We start from the raw sequence: 14,502 nt of genomic DNA, 5'->3' as shown, positions 1-14,502 counted from the left end.
AATGCAATCGTGGATAGACTCCTCCTCCTCCTCCTCCTCGTCCACGTCCATGTTGTCATCGTTGCCGCTGCTCAAGCCGCCGATGATGCCGTAAGGGCGGAACTGGCATTGCGGTAATGCCTGCCATAGAACACTCCCATGTTCTTATCATTGGGAGGGTCGACGTCATCCAGGCCGTCGAGGAAAGCAAATATGTCTCTCTCAGTGTCAGAAACCGGGCTATTGTCTGATGTGGCGGTAGCGATGTTGTTATTGTTGGTGGTGTTGTTCATATCACCACCAGTCATGGAGGTGCTACGAAGGTCCGACTCCATGACGTTCTCGGGCAAGAGCGAGGTCGAATGGTGGTTGGGGGAGCGATCATTTGTGTTGCCACGCCAGTCAGCCATGATGTTTCTTTGCTGTAGGTGCTGGCGAGACATCGGCAGTGCGACGGCGTTCTTTTTGCCCTGCGGCTTTTGGGAGTTGTTATTGGCGACAGCAAGGGTGTCGCGACGTGAGAGAAACTCGTCAAAGCTGAGAAACTCGATAGGGTTGCTGCTCTGTCGAAGTGGTGGTGCGTTGTCGGAGAAGGCGTTGGGCGTGTCAAGTCGCGCGAGGAAATCAGCAAAGCTATGTAGTCCATTTCCTGAGCGGCCGTTACCAGACATTTTTGGGCAGAGATTTGATCCCAATCGGTGTGATTATGAGGAAGCTCGATTGTTTTATCGCACCAAGAATCGGAATGTATTCGATACACCGTCACTTTCTCTACAGCTTAGTGACAATGGCAAAAAAGGACTTCGATATTGAACCCAGCAGAATGAGAATGCATTTGTTCAAATGAAAGATCGGCCGTATGAGATGACTGTTGGTCACTGAAGGATGAGTAGGGGGTGAGAAAAGGGGTTTGGCGACCGGTATGGAGAGATATGCAGGGACAAGAACGAGGGTTACTCCCGCTACCCAGCAGTGGCAAGGGAAACACTTGTCATATAATCTTCCACGGATCGACGGGATTTCAAGGGTGTTCAAAAAGAGAACGTTTATAGTCGCGTGCAGAGGTGACAAAAGTTGGTGTCAGCGTGATCGAAACGTGCGTTGACCACCAGACTGAGCACCCGCGTCGGCTGATGCAAAGTGACTCGACCTTCGATTGTCCCTAATAAGGATTATGGCGGGGCAGTTGTTGCTGTACCATTTCCATCGATTTCTTTGTATGAGTATCTTAGATGGAGAGCGTTGGCTACGTGAGGTGAATTCTATGACGCCAGACCGAGTCCATGTTTATCGAGTAAGAGGTGCCGTACAATCAAAATAAGGGAAGGCTTGTTTTCTTGTCCACCACTGTCTTTACTACCTTTACCACCACTTCTCGCATAAGACCCGATGAGGTTCCATGCCCAGGCCGTCCTTATTCCTCAGCTTGTCCACGAACGAATCCGTCATATCTGGCACGCCGCAGACATGCACCACAGAAAACCTCTTCTCCGCTGTCCCACCGATGGCCTCCTCGACATCGCTGATACCAATACGCCTTCGCAAAAACGGAATCTTGGTCGTCTCTCCAACATCTATGGTACTCGTCTCTTTTTCCCCCTGATCGCCATCGCCGCCCGTCAAGAAAAGCTTAAGTTCGCCCTTGAGCTTGCCTTCTCCCTCACCTTCAAACATCTCGACTAATCTGTCGAGAAACAATATCCTCCGTGCGTCCCTCTTCTTTGTACGTTTCTCTCCTGACGACCCCGAACCCGACCCACCAATTATCTGTAGAGGGTCTTTCACCGAGTACAGAAACTTAACCTCGAATGGGAGCGGCGGCACGAGCGAGCTCGCCATGGCGATGAGAGGGTTGATGCCGACGCCACCCGCGACGAATACAACGCGGCGCAGGCTGCGGACGTTGATGCCCGGCGGGGGCCAGACGAAGGAGCCGCCGACGCGGACTTGGAGCTCGCGGCCGATGATGGATTCTTTGGTGGTGGTGATGTCTGCTGCAATACCCGCTGGACCCGATGCGTCATTTTCCTTCTTCTTCTTCTTCTTCTCATTCTCCTGCCACAGCCAGGCCGCGGGCGGGTTGGCAGGCGATTTCTGAACGGCTAACTCCACGTAGCCAGGGACTGCCTGAGGTTTCTCTTTTCCATTCTCCTCTATCTTCTCCTGAGGAGATTCCTTATCTGCTGTGCTTCCAATGAAGGAAGCAGAAGAAGAAGGCCGGGCTTTCGACGGCGGCGACGTTATTGTAAAGCCGCCCGCCTTGGGGACGCCGGGACAGTAGACATCAAGCCACTGACCGGGGAGGAACTAGAGCAACACCAGTGTGAGAGGTCAAAGAAAAGAAATATGGGCTCTACCATTTCATGACGTTGCTTCTGTACAAAGACAATGGATAGTAGAACGAAACGCAATAGGAAAATCTACTCACCCGTAGCTGTGGGCCATCGAGGGGTATCTCCAGACGGAAGAGTCGGATTTGGTCATTGACCTCCTCGATCTTGCGCAGCACCACCGTGAATAGCGACTTTGAAAGGCATTAGTGAGAAGCTACGAGAACATTATCCATTACACAACTGACCTTGTCTCTCGGCTCCGCAGCCGTTCGCTCGATGTGCCCGAGTTTGTTGCCGGTGTTGGTGGAGGCCATTCTGATGGCTTTCGTAGACAAGGTGGGAGTCGAGTATTTTGAGGCGGCCCTTACTAGCAAACGCATCTACCAGCACGTCCAAATTATCAAAGGCCCTGTTGAGGATTTTGTACTACAATGACTGGGTACGCATCGCATATATGTGAAGTGGTATAAGGGTGAGATTTCTGAGAGTTGGTACCGATGAACTGGGTTTCGAGCGGGGCAAGCATAAACCGAGATGAGAATAATATCATCACCAGCACCACCACCACCACCAAGTCAGACCAAATCAAACCACGATTTGCAATTGAACCGTTTACAAGCTGGAGGAACAGTGTTTTATGTGAAATCTTCATTCTCCCTGAATTAATTGTCTACATTAACTGAGCTACCCGTCGCAGCGTCAAGCATGCGTGCTTTTTCCTTCCCAGGCACTCTTAAACGCTTCGGGCTGTAATGTCTCAACCTAACAAAATGAAAACTGCTCATACATCGTGAATCATTAATATCATACATGCGCCCCCGTCGTATGTCATATAAGGTCTCCGCTGTGTTCTTGCAGCTGCTCTCAGACACCCAGAGTAAACATTCAGATCCAATTACCCGTTGGTGGCTCTTTACACGGCTCCCAGGTGTTGCGTTTATCGAAGTGCTCTGTCATAGGATATACATCATTCTCAATGTTTCTGACATTGCCACCGTGAAATGCGTGGTTCGGTATCACAATGCCACCTCTTCGACTACTGGTTCCATCAAGGGAACCTGCAGCGTCCCACACTATTGGCGTTTCGTCGAAAGTCCATGCCTTGAGCTCGCGTGAAAATCGATGGTCTGTATCGCTGTGTCTTTTCCGCTCGTTGCGTCGTCCGTGCTCTTGCTTTGTTGACATCTTATGTAGACGTGGGCTCCAAAACCGACCGATCGACCTCCTTGGGACCGGCGACGGGGTACGCTTTATCCACTTGGAGTCGGCCAAGCCCAATGAATCATGGTCAGTGGGAGTCGGATGTCTGAGTATGGCTTCCTCCGAAGCCGAAATGGGAATTCGGCGGTGACCAGGTCGCATGGTCGCTACTGTGGTAAGGGGCGATGACAATTGAGCTATATGACGCTCAAGGACACTCCCCGTAGTTGTCAGGTACGCTCCAGGTTCTGGATGCCCCGGTGAGTCTGAAGCCGTCGAAGATGGCGGTGAGTGTTCATAATCCGAAACCGAGCCGCTTTCGCCGCCCTTTGTACCTTTCGTGGCAAGCATCACCATGGAAGGGGCAGATGAAACCACTGTGCGCGCCATTCCAACAGCAATTTCATCGTCACCGAACTCCCCATCGTCCACGTATTGGGCAAGTGAAGGAGTGAGAGAGGGGCAGTTGGACTTCAGTGATGAGTACGACGAGTGCCTTGAGGCTACCCTGGGAGGTTCAGGTAGTGGACGATGGCATACTTCCGTAAGCAAGCTGTCCTGTGTATCCATGCTTGGCTGTGGCGTGGGAAGGCTGGAATCCATGATGGACAGCATCTGAGGCGCGTTCCTCAAGTAGTACTGGGAGGGCATGGCGTCTCCTTGGCGGTTTTCGCTGGGAACACGAGCAGGGCCGTCAAATTTAGAGATGTGTAATGGTTCGACTCCAAAGGTAAAGCCCGACTTACGAGGATCGTCGTCGTCCAAGTTAGGAGAGTTGGCTGGTGATTTCTCTTGGGGCGGCTCGGTGACGGACACACCCGAATCAATTCGTGGCAACGATCGTTGGCTTTCCGACCGTGGGATGAGACTCAGCTGAATGAGGTGCTTCATAGATCGATAATGGAAACAGAAGGTTGCAAAGGGGGAATCCTTTGGATCGACCAGAAGCCAGTCGTAGAATGTGGCCTCCTGTGGGTTCTCAACAAGGCCACCACTTGGAGACCTGCAGCGGTGTCAACAATTAATCTTCATATATTAGAATTTGAGTGCCTGCATATGTACTTACATTATGCCATATCGATCCTGGTCGCGGAATTCGGTTAGTTTCGGGGCACGTCGCTTTCTCCCCTTTGAGCGGAATACCTGAACCTCGATCAGGCCCCCATCTTCAGCAGCCGACCTCTTGTCCAGGCCTGCCATGAAGTAGAAATATCGGGTTTCAATCCCAACTTCCTGCGCTCCGGAGGCGAGATCTCTGTCCTGGGACGGTCTTCCGGGCTCATACAGCGCCCTCACCACGGTGCCCCTGATGGGTCGCTCCGGATTGCCGTCCTTGTCGGGCTTCGTCAAAATGCCCCAAGACGTGATTGGCCGACCATTCATGAACATCTTGAAGTAAAGGTGCGAAGCCAGCGAGGGCATGCGAAGAACCGAGTACTCGAGCCAGAACTGCTCTCCTATTTGACTGTCAATTGAACGTGGTGGCTAGTTGCAGGTGGGAGGAAGATTGTTTACCAGCCATCGACGGGATATAGACAGAGATTCGGGGCTTGACCTTTCTCTGGCGCGTAGGGTCGTCTCCATCTGTAAGTAGTACAGAGGCCGAGTCAGGATGGGGGTACTCCGGCAGCTTCTTTGCTTCGGCACTGGCAATGATCGAGACATCAATGCCTCGAAAAATCGGCATCTTGACGGATGTCAAAATAATGATCGCAGTGTGTCCATGAGATGAGACTAGGTCAAAGACAAATAGGTCGAGACTTGGAGCAAAGTTTACTGACGCAGTCGGAGTTCATGACTGGGTTATTAATCGCCGCTTAGCTGATGTTTCGTCGTGACCTGCGCCTTCTCCAAAAGACAATCAAATGGGTCTCGTTCCTGACGTTGCTTCTTATTTTTTTGGTTTTTCTGCAGCAATTAAAGCCCAAATGAAACGAGTCAGTGAATCTAGAAGGGCCATCCGAGCTCCCCCCAACTTTCAGGTAGGTCGGTAGGTAAGTAAGATCTCGTGCAGAATGCTGCCCCTAAGCCAATGAATAAATGTTCAGGCGCATTTTACCAGCATTGATTCTGAGCGCCATATGGATCTTGCATGCAACACATGCATTTTCACGGACATACTACCGTCAGCATATTTGCTTTCCGTACTTATATAATGTAGAGTTCAATTGGTGAACAGCTGTGATCAACGCCTCTATTCCTTGCACTGCGGGACCCCAGATATGTACAGATGCAGCTCGCTCGCCCGAGTGACGCGCCCCTCATGATTTCTCCAAGACCTTCTTGGTGTCCTCTTCCTTGTTTAAGAGCCCCAAGTTCCTTATTTGGCCTGATGTCGGGGCGCTCTCTCCTCCTGCTGCTGCTGAAGCCTCGGCCTTTCGGTACGCGACTTGGAGCGCTCTCGTTCTGGCAGCCTGTAGCACCACTGCGTTAGCCTGGGTGGGTTCACGGTAGCAATCAATCGGACCGCGCCTGGCTGACCTCTTTCTTGTGGTGCAAGCACTCGTAGTAGTCTTCCAGCACGGGAGCGCACTTCACCTTGCCCGAGTCATCTTCGGCGTTGGTGTTGACGACGTAGCAAGCCAGAACCTCTTGCCAGAAGGGGAAGCATCGGCCGGGGCCTGTAAAGAGGTCAATTAGGTTAGCGACTAGATCAATTGAGCAGCATGTGTATAGCCTCACTTACCGCCGGTAAGACCGTATCCGGACGCCATTGTGCAATGAGGGAGGGCGTGAGGACTTTCGTGGAGCGTTTCTTGGAGATTCAATTGAGCCTCACAAGCTTCTGGGTTGACGTTGAGGTCTAGGAGCTCCAAGCCACCCCAGCAAGCCGAAGGCCCGAGTTCAGATTGTGGCTAGCGAGTCCGATGCAAGACATTGAATCTGCACTAGCCACAATTACCGCATAATCCTTGACTTGTCGCATCCCTGCTGGAACCTAAGCGCATACTGTACAAGCTCTCCAAGGTACTTGCTTGGCAAGAAGTGACGAACGTGGTGCTTTCGCTGTTGCGCCGTCTCGATACCCAGAACAGCATCCCAATGTGGCCCCGCGGCGTACTGTGATTATTCTTCAAGCCCTGATCCGATGTTCTACATTTGGAAGATGTATAGAACCAAGAATACAACATGACGACAATGATTTCTCCCGCCAAGATTATTCTGCTTGCGGTCCATCTCGCTACTAAATCCAACATCGACAACCTAACATCGCTGGCCCTGCGTCATGACAAGGTCCTCCAGAAAGAGCTGCTTCTGCGCATCCTCCTGACCTGTCTCCCCGAGACTGTCGATTCCAACAAATATGTGTCGCTTATCGAATGCCTACAATCGGATGTGGCCGAAGACATTGAAGAAGAACAGTGTCCAGAGGTCGACTGGTCCTCTGTAGAACACTTCACAGATGCAGAAGCCGCCAAGAAGGTCCGGAAACTGCGACTACTCCCCCTCAAGTCGCCCAATGCGCTCGATGATGCTGCCGAAGACCCAATCAGTCTTTTTCTAATTCACCGCGCCTACCGAGTAGACGAGGAAGCCGGGCTACTCACGCAACTCCCTGACTTGATTGTACCCTTCCTCGATCACGCGCCATGCATTCGTACGTGGATGATCTCGGCACTCTTACCTCTTCTTCGCCGCAACTACGAATATTACCCAGATGCGCCCATACCACAGACTCTGTCGGCATTCGAGCAACTCGACGACCGTTCTGCTGTTAGCGTACTGCTCGACCAAACTGGTGCTCGCGAAGAGGACCTACCTCACGTTGGGCGGGATCTGCGCGGCTTGCTAGGACCATGGATCTACCACGAGAAGAGATGGAAAACTCAACAGCCCGAGGGCGCGGAACCTACATCACCGAGAGTATCATGTCCGGGCTGGGAAGAGATGCTTGAATGGCTCACACTGCAAGCATCGAGGTCATGGAGAGTCGCAGTGAAAGCCATCGAAGAATGGGATGGCCCTGAGGATATCGACTTGGGAGGTTATGGCACAATGTGGCTTGGAGATGACGAGCAGGAATATCTCGAGCAGAGGTACGCCAGGGCCGCGTTGGCCTCGGCGTACTTGATCACCGAGGCTTCAGTGGAGGCTTTATCAGGGGTCAACTCGATCATCACGAAGGTCATGAACCTGATGGGCGAAGATCCGTGTCCCACTCTACAAGTAGCCTCGTCCCTGCTGTCGCCTTTGCCAGACCTAACCCGTGAGCTTATCGTCTCCGCCCGGAATGCAACATATATGCGTAACGACCTGCTCGAAGAATCAAATGTTCTGACATCTCCTAAGAAGTTGTCCGCACAGCTACTGCATGCACTGACACTGAGTGCCTTTATCCTGACCAAATCGGGCACACTTTGCAACGTCCGAAGGGCTGGAGAGCTCGCCTTTCTGCAAGATGAGCGTGAACAAAAGGCAGAGGCCAGCAAGTTCCTTCGCAACCTTCGAAACCACGGCCCGAAAACCGAGGATAAATATTGGATGAGAGCTCGCAATGAGTTATTGTGGCTCCGGGATTGGGGTGCTGAAGAAGCCTCAGATTCTGTCTGGGATCTTCGCATTCAGGGTGTGTTTGGGCAATTGAACCGAGAATTCCTTGAGATGGAGTGCCTCAAAGCAATTATTACGAGTGGCCGTAAGTGTCCGATTGACAAGCAGCCCAGAAGAATCACTGCTGATAAGTTATTAGGCTACGCTCTTGCCAGATCTATATATGAAGACTCCCCTGAACCACCACTACCAACTGAATTATTGGCAGAGACCATTATCGGGTCGGCAATGACAGCTTACGACAACGCCTCGAACCCTAACAGGACTCGTGGTGGTCTCCTGAAAGCCGAAGACATGTAAGATTCTCATCGTAAATAATTGCCAGATTCACTGCTAATACCCGATAGCATTCATGCGTTTCCCAAAACCATCCCTGAAGACGGCCCAGCCGCCAGAAAGATCGAGGCTTTACTGAAGGCGACACACGGGCTTGGCGAGTACCGTCTGGTCCTCAAACAAGGCGAGCCCTTTACTCCAGTAGTGCTGCGTGTGCATTCGGATCCAATCTCTATTATTGGCAAACTTCTCGAACAGAACTCGAAGAGCTACACACGCCTCTTTGCATTACTAGATATCGGCGAGAACATGGTCAAGGCTGGCCTACCGAGTCAAGAAAAGTCCTTGAAAATCCCTACATCTTCCGAGTCTAGTTCCGATCAGCAATTCATAGTCGAGAAACGAATCACAGCAATGTGCGTCGACGCAGCACTAACTGAGGATGACTTCGAAACTGCGTATTCTTATGTCGTCAACCGCTTGGCCTCAACAGGCGGCCCTGCGCAGGTTAAGGCGACGGATGGCCCTGCTATCGCTGCTTTTGATGAATACTCCTGGAAAGCCGCACTGCAAGCGGGCAAGTACCGCCGTACCGCTCATACTGTACGGCCTACGCATATCGGAACATCGAGCGGAAATCTCGACATCCGCCATTTGGAGCAGCGCATGGAGTGCTTGTCGACCGCGCTGCGAATTGCTCCTCCCGCAACGCTGCAGGAGATCCTGAACGTGTTCCGCCGCTGCGAGGAGGACCTGGACGCGGCCATCAAGGCCGAAGAGCAGCAAGAGACGGCGTGGGACGACCAGGGCGACAACGTCCAGGCCATGCCGGGCGGGTTCAGCAGCACCGTGCCCGCGGGCGTGGTCCGGCACTCGCCCCCGAAGCCGTCGCGGCACCAAGAAGAGGCGCCCATGTCGCTGTTCGACCTGTCCCGGGCCAGTATGGCGCGGGCGCAGCGCAACTTCTCCGCGCTCTCCAATCTGCAGCAGAGCAGCAGCCAGACCACTACGGCCAAGGGCGGAAACGGCGGCGGCGACCACCATCACGAGGAAGGCGAGGAGGCTGCGAGGGTCAGGAAGAGGGATCAGCTCCGCGAGGCCGCGGTGGGGACCCTGGCGTCGGGGGTGGGCTGGCTTATCGGGGCAACACCGCCGGTCGATAGGTCACAGGAGAGGGAGTAAGGGGGGCGATGATGTATGAACTGGCAAATGAGCAAATGATACTTTTCTATAATTACAAAATATACATTACTTAATTAACATTACCCAGTTTGATGGGCTAGCGTGATCAGGTATGTCTAGATCAGGCAGCAGGAAAGTCGTCAACGTTGCAGTCTATGAGTTGCTCTGGGGGAATATCAAGTTCGTATTAGGAAATCAACAGAATGAGTATGATGAATAAAAAACAGTTACATAGTAAGTGTATGAAGTAGAGCCCGTGTGAACATGCCGCTCTCCTTCTTCCCCAAATCATTGCATACATCCCTTTATTACAGGCACGGCGGTTATACCAAGTAGTAGATCTCTCTTTCTCAACCAATGTGACATTGCTGGCCGCCCCCGGCACATGAAAGACGGCTTCCTCCTCGCGTCCGCGATGGCTTTCCGCGCCACCCTGCGGCCCGTTGGGGTCGTGGGCAGAATGGGTATACCAGAGGGGTAGAAATCAGGATTTGTCTTCGCCGTCGACATTGGGCTGGTGGTGGCTAACATGTCTATGCTGTGGGAGCTGAATTTACATTCCGAATTAGCGAGTCATTTCCACTGTGACTTTTTTATCACACGTACTGACCTGAAGATGATGGTTGATTCGTATCCTTCTTCGCTTCACTGCTGTTTCCATCCTTGTTCTGCCCCATCTTCATCGGCAGGCCGGCATGCAGGATAGCATGACGCGCCTTCTCGACAGCCACCGACGACATATAAGCAACAGCGGCCGCCGCCCCCTCGAAAAGCGGCGCACCACCGTCGCTGTCGCTGCTTCCACTGCTGTTGTCCCTGCCCCCGCCCCGGAGGTAAGGGTTCTTGGACTGCCTCCGAGCCGAAGCAGCAGGCGGGGAGATGCCCGGGATAGGCCCCCGCTGAAAGCTCTCGTTCACGGCCCGCGCGGCGTCCTGGTGCTGCGCCTGCTGCTGCTGGCGGGTCGGCTGCGCCGTTTGCGGGGAAAGGCCCGGAATGGCGCCCGTCGCGAAGCTCTGGTTCAACGCGGCGGCGGCCCTCCTTTGTTGTTGGGTCGTCGTCGTCGGCGAGGCGGGTGAGGGGTGGGTGAAGGGGACGAAGTCCTTGCCCTGCTGGACGCGGAGGCCGCCCGGGTTGGTGGACGGGTTCGTCGTCATCATCCCCTGCTGCTGCTGCTCGAAGCTGCGCTTCCGGGCCGCGTCGAAGGCGGCGCCGGCCAGGCTGGCGTTCTCCGTGGTGGCGGGCTTCCCGCCCAGGAAGGCGTTGTAGTACGCCCTGGAGGGGCCGTGGCTCTTGCTGCCGGGGCCGCTGACGGAGGCTCTCTTGTTGCTGCCTGCCTGTGAGGAGGAGGAAGTCGAAGGCTGGGGATAGCTACTACTAGTCGGCGACTTGGCAGTAGGAGACGCACCAGCAGTCGTCGCAGTCGTCGTCACATTGTTGCCTGCTGCGGAAGACAAGCCCTCGGCCTGCTCCTGTGCCCGCCACTTGGCCCTCTCGGTCTCCAGTAGCCGCTGGAACTGCTCAGGATCGGTGCCCCAAGGCCATTCCGGCTCCGGCTCGCCCGCGTTAAGGGCCTGATGCCGCTTCGCGATATGCTCGCGCGCGATCCGGTTCATGTCGTCATAGTCGGCCTTGTGCTGCGCGTTCTCGAAGAACTTGACCTTGCGGTGGGGGCGGTTCTCGCCGGGCGGGACCAGCAGCTCGAAGCTCTCGTCGGTTTCGTCCCAGAGCGGTTTGCTCGCCACGTTGCTCGTGATCGGGCGGCGGTACGGGTCCGTGACGACGACGCCGCCGTAGGGGTTGCCGTCGAAGGGCACTGGCCGCTGGCGGGGCATGTCGGCGGTGAGGCTGGCCCAGAGGTCGCTCTTCATGTAATCTGTGACAGAGCCCCTGGACTTCGGCTTGGGCTTGGGCGACGGCTGCGCCGGTGACTGCGGCAGCTGCTGTGGGTTCTCCTTGGGCGTGAAGAGGCCGCCGTTCGGGTTCCCACTCGTCAGGTCCTCCGTGAAAGTGACGTTCTTCTTCTTCACCTCCTCCCAGACGGAGGAAGGGGTCGGGCCGGCGAAGGAGCTGCGCATGTGAGGCCTTGAGGGGCTCTGGAGTGGCGCGGGCATACGGTTGAACTCCCAGGCGGGCTTCTTAAACCCCTTGGTGCCGAACGTCTCCTCCGCCGCCCTGGCCGCCGCACCAGCGCCCTGGCCTTGGTCGTCATCGTCGTAGCCGTAGTCATCGTAATCGCTCAACGGCGGGGCGTCGGGCATATCCTCCTTTCTGCCGAAGAAGCCGCCGTCATCGTTGCAGGAGGCGTTGAACGAGCACGCCCGCTGGTCGCGGTCTTCGCCGAAGCGCTCGGCCCACTTCTTCATGTTCTGCTTGGCGTAGTCGCAGTCGTTGCGCAGGAGGCCGCTGCTGGTGCCGTTGACCACGGCCCACGTGTCGGTGATGCCGTAGAACTTCTCCCACAGGTTCGGGTCCACGAGGGTCTGGTCGGGTGCTCGGGCGGGCTGCTGGTGCTGGCTCTGAAGACAGGACCGTGTTCTTTCTGTGCGGCTCGAGAGGTATGGGTGGGATGCAGTGCCGGGGAAGCTGGTGCCGCAGGCGTGCTCGCGGTTGTCGACGTCGTAGAAGCGGAAGCCTCTGAGAAAGTCAGACAGCCGCTCCGCAGGCGGTCCTGTTGTTGCTGCCCCAGCCCGGCTACCCTGAGGCCGAACCCGCCCTGAGGAAGATGCCCTATTGTTGCTGCTGATATCGCTGTTGTTGAATTGGGCTGTCCAGTCTCTCCCGCTTCCACCGTACAGGAAGCCGTCATAGCGGCGTATATCTTCTTTCGCGCACTCCCTATCCAGGGTCGACATAGCGGAACCGCACTTACGAAGATTCTTGATCTCGGCCGAACGCGAGCGCTCGATGATCTCGATCCAGCCGCGCATAATCTCCCTAGCCGAGTTCAGCTTGCCCTTCTCGAAATCATTCAAGCAGATGACTCCGGAGAGCCAGTGCGTGAGACCCTCGTCGATGTCCTTGGCGAGCTCCAAGTCGTCGTCACTGTCGGGGTCGCTTTCTGACCAGTAATCATCATCGTGCCCATCCTCTGTCTCGTCGTCGGTGGTGAAAAGAGAGGACGCGTCGTCGCCAGCATCATCACCACCGTCCTGCGCCTCAATAACGGCCTTCTTCGCACTTACGATGTCGCTGGACTTAACAGAAGCCGCCCCCTTCTCTCTCTCTTCTGGGGGAGGGTGATCTCCACACTGCCGTCCGCCAGCTCTGTCACAGTCCCTGGCGGGGCATCAGCAGCACCAACACCTTCACCATCCTCCTTAAGCCCTACACTTCCAGGCTCAAGGCCCCGCGACCTCTGCGCACACATGTAGGCGCGGTCATTGAGCATGCGCGTGATCTCCTTGATCCTCGACGCCTCATCAAGCGCCTTGCAGTCGCCGACGCTGCTGCTGCTGCTAGTACTGATGCCGCTAAGGTAGTTGGATCCGTAGCGCAGCACGTCGGCGCCATAGCGTTCGACCTCGCTCTCGTTGTCCTTGCCGCCGCGGTGGTCCCGGACCGCATCGAGCAATAGGGCGATGGTGTTATTGATGCGCACGCGGCGGCGGGCGCGACACTTCTCCTTGCGTTCCATCTTCTGCAGCTCCTCCCGGCGCTGGCGCCAGACGGCCAATTGGGCCGGCGTCGGCGTGTCGTCTAACCTGCTTGGCTTGCGAAGCTCCTCTTGCGCGGCCTCGATTTCGCGGCTCTTGCGGAGCCGCGCGCGGACGCGTTGGTGGCGCTCTCTCCGGCGCTGAGCCGCAAGCATCTTTCGCTGGGCCTTCTGTTGTTCTTCTAGCTCGTCTTGTTCGGCCTGCTGCTGTTGGACTTGCTCTTGTTCGCTCGGCCGTAGTTCTGTCTGCTCTGGTTCGCCTACGTTCCGTGACTTCTTCATAGCTGCCCATTGTTGCTCAAAATCTTTTCCGCGAGGATGCGTTAGCAGAAAGATACTTTTAACGATCCAGTGGGGGTACGGACCCCAAGACAAACGAGAAATGGATTAGTATTACACTCACCAGGGTTGTTATGCTCCTCTTCCTCCTCGACCATCTGTGTCCAATCATTTTTTGGTGCCATGACCACGATGTCTCTTCACACGGCAGCAGCCGATTCTTCCCAATATGAGAAAGGTCGAACGATAGATGGGTAACTTGAGAAAAGGGTTGTTATATCTCAACAGATACTGGGCCTGCCTCCTAAGGCCTCGATTCGGTTTGTTGCTTTTTTTCGATATATGCACAAGCTGAAGAGAAAAGCAAGAGGGCTGACAGCTATAGGAAAACAAGATGTCGTTCCAGGTTCAGATCAAAGGAAACCACAACTATTGATAAGAAGCTTTGTGCTCCCCAGACTTCCTATTTCAGTATCACTAGAAGCCTCGTGGAAGATGTTTCCGGCTTGGGTCTTTGTTGTCTCACTTGAGAACAGCAGACTCACTGCACTCAGGCATAGTGGCCATCCACATCCCATGGGGCTACCATCATCAAGACAAAGGAGCCAACCCAACCGGGTTTTCACACACCTGAAGACATCTGGTCTGAACCATACGCTTCCTGCCACGACTCTTCACGATGAAAGACCACGTATGATGCAGAGTCGCCCATATGCATGAATGCACAAAACTGGCCAAACTGGAGCGGTCCAAGTGCAAAGGCCATGGGGTTGTGCTTGAAAAATGTATAATCGGCGCAATCATTTCATTCAACTACATACCTATACACCTATGAGTACACTGTGACTTGTTTCGGTAGTAGCACCCTTGAACGAAGCAGTAAACCCTCTCCTACCTGACTCAGACAGCATCATCTGAAAGCATTGACCAGGGGGGCAAAATCCAAGGAATCTAACATATGGGGGTAAGGCCTTACCATGCCATTTGATCCCAAGCCACATGCATTCCAATGCTTTCATGCTAGAAGACTGCCATTAAGGCCCGCACTGT

At 54.6% G+C, this 14,502-nt stretch overlaps 6 protein-coding genes across 6 annotated transcripts; 1 reads left to right on the top strand and 5 right to left on the bottom strand.

Moving 5' to 3' along the window:
• Positions 1 to 71: 71 nt before the first annotated feature.
• On the bottom strand, positions 72 to 650 carry PG994_008829 (uncharacterized protein; the record flags this gene model as incomplete). The annotated part of the gene is made up of 1 exon (XM_066860238.1): positions 72 to 650. The coding sequence occupies one exon, from the start codon at positions 648 to 650 to the stop codon at positions 72 to 74; it is 579 nt and encodes a 192-aa protein (XP_066713827.1).
• Positions 651 to 1,341: 691 nt separating this feature from the next.
• PG994_008828 (ferredoxin reductase-like protein) lies at positions 1,342 to 2,626 on the bottom strand (the record flags this gene model as incomplete). Its single annotated transcript, XM_066860237.1, has 3 exons — positions 1,342 to 2,286; positions 2,408 to 2,503; positions 2,558 to 2,626. 3 exons carry the CDS (start codon positions 2,624 to 2,626, stop codon positions 1,342 to 1,344), a joined length of 1,110 nt encoding a protein of 369 aa, XP_066713826.1.
• Positions 2,627 to 3,197: 571 nt separating this feature from the next.
• On the bottom strand, positions 3,198 to 5,199 carry PG994_008827 (uncharacterized protein; the record flags this gene model as incomplete). The annotated part of the gene is made up of 3 exons (XM_066860236.1): positions 3,198 to 4,515; positions 4,579 to 4,969; positions 5,028 to 5,199. 3 exons carry the CDS (start codon positions 5,197 to 5,199, stop codon positions 3,198 to 3,200), a joined length of 1,881 nt encoding a protein of 626 aa, XP_066713825.1.
• A 574-nt stretch (positions 5,200 to 5,773) lies between these two features.
• Positions 5,774 to 6,226, bottom strand: PG994_008826 (NADH dehydrogenase iron-sulfur protein 5-A; the record flags this gene model as incomplete). The annotated part of the gene is made up of 3 exons (XM_066860235.1): positions 5,774 to 5,947; positions 5,994 to 6,133; positions 6,199 to 6,226. The coding sequence occupies 3 exons, from the start codon at positions 6,224 to 6,226 to the stop codon at positions 5,774 to 5,776; spliced, it is 342 nt and encodes a 113-aa protein (XP_066713824.1).
• A 415-nt stretch (positions 6,227 to 6,641) lies between these two features.
• Positions 6,642 to 9,521, top strand: PG994_008825 (uncharacterized protein; the record flags this gene model as incomplete). Its single annotated transcript, XM_066860234.1, has 3 exons — positions 6,642 to 8,148; positions 8,203 to 8,359; positions 8,411 to 9,521. The coding sequence occupies 3 exons, from the start codon at positions 6,642 to 6,644 to the stop codon at positions 9,519 to 9,521; spliced, it is 2,775 nt and encodes a 924-aa protein (XP_066713823.1).
• Positions 9,522 to 10,117: 596 nt separating this feature from the next.
• Positions 10,118 to 13,455, bottom strand: PG994_008824 (uncharacterized protein; the record flags this gene model as incomplete). The annotated part of the gene is made up of 2 exons (XM_066860233.1): positions 10,118 to 12,769; positions 12,823 to 13,455. 2 exons carry the CDS (start codon positions 13,453 to 13,455, stop codon positions 10,118 to 10,120), a joined length of 3,285 nt encoding a protein of 1,094 aa, XP_066713822.1.
• Positions 13,456 to 14,502: the final 1,047 nt, after the last annotated feature.

Source organism: Apiospora phragmitis (assembly GCF_038363925.1).
Source record: "Apiospora phragmitis strain CBS 135458 chromosome Unknown utg000008l:1.0-3514335.0:1.0-3519231.0, whole genome shotgun sequence".
Lineage (NCBI taxonomy): Eukaryota > Fungi > Ascomycota > Sordariomycetes > Amphisphaeriales > Apiosporaceae > Apiospora > Apiospora phragmitis.
Note: the sequence above shows the minus strand (reverse complement) of the source record. Positions and strands in the feature narration are given on the sequence as shown.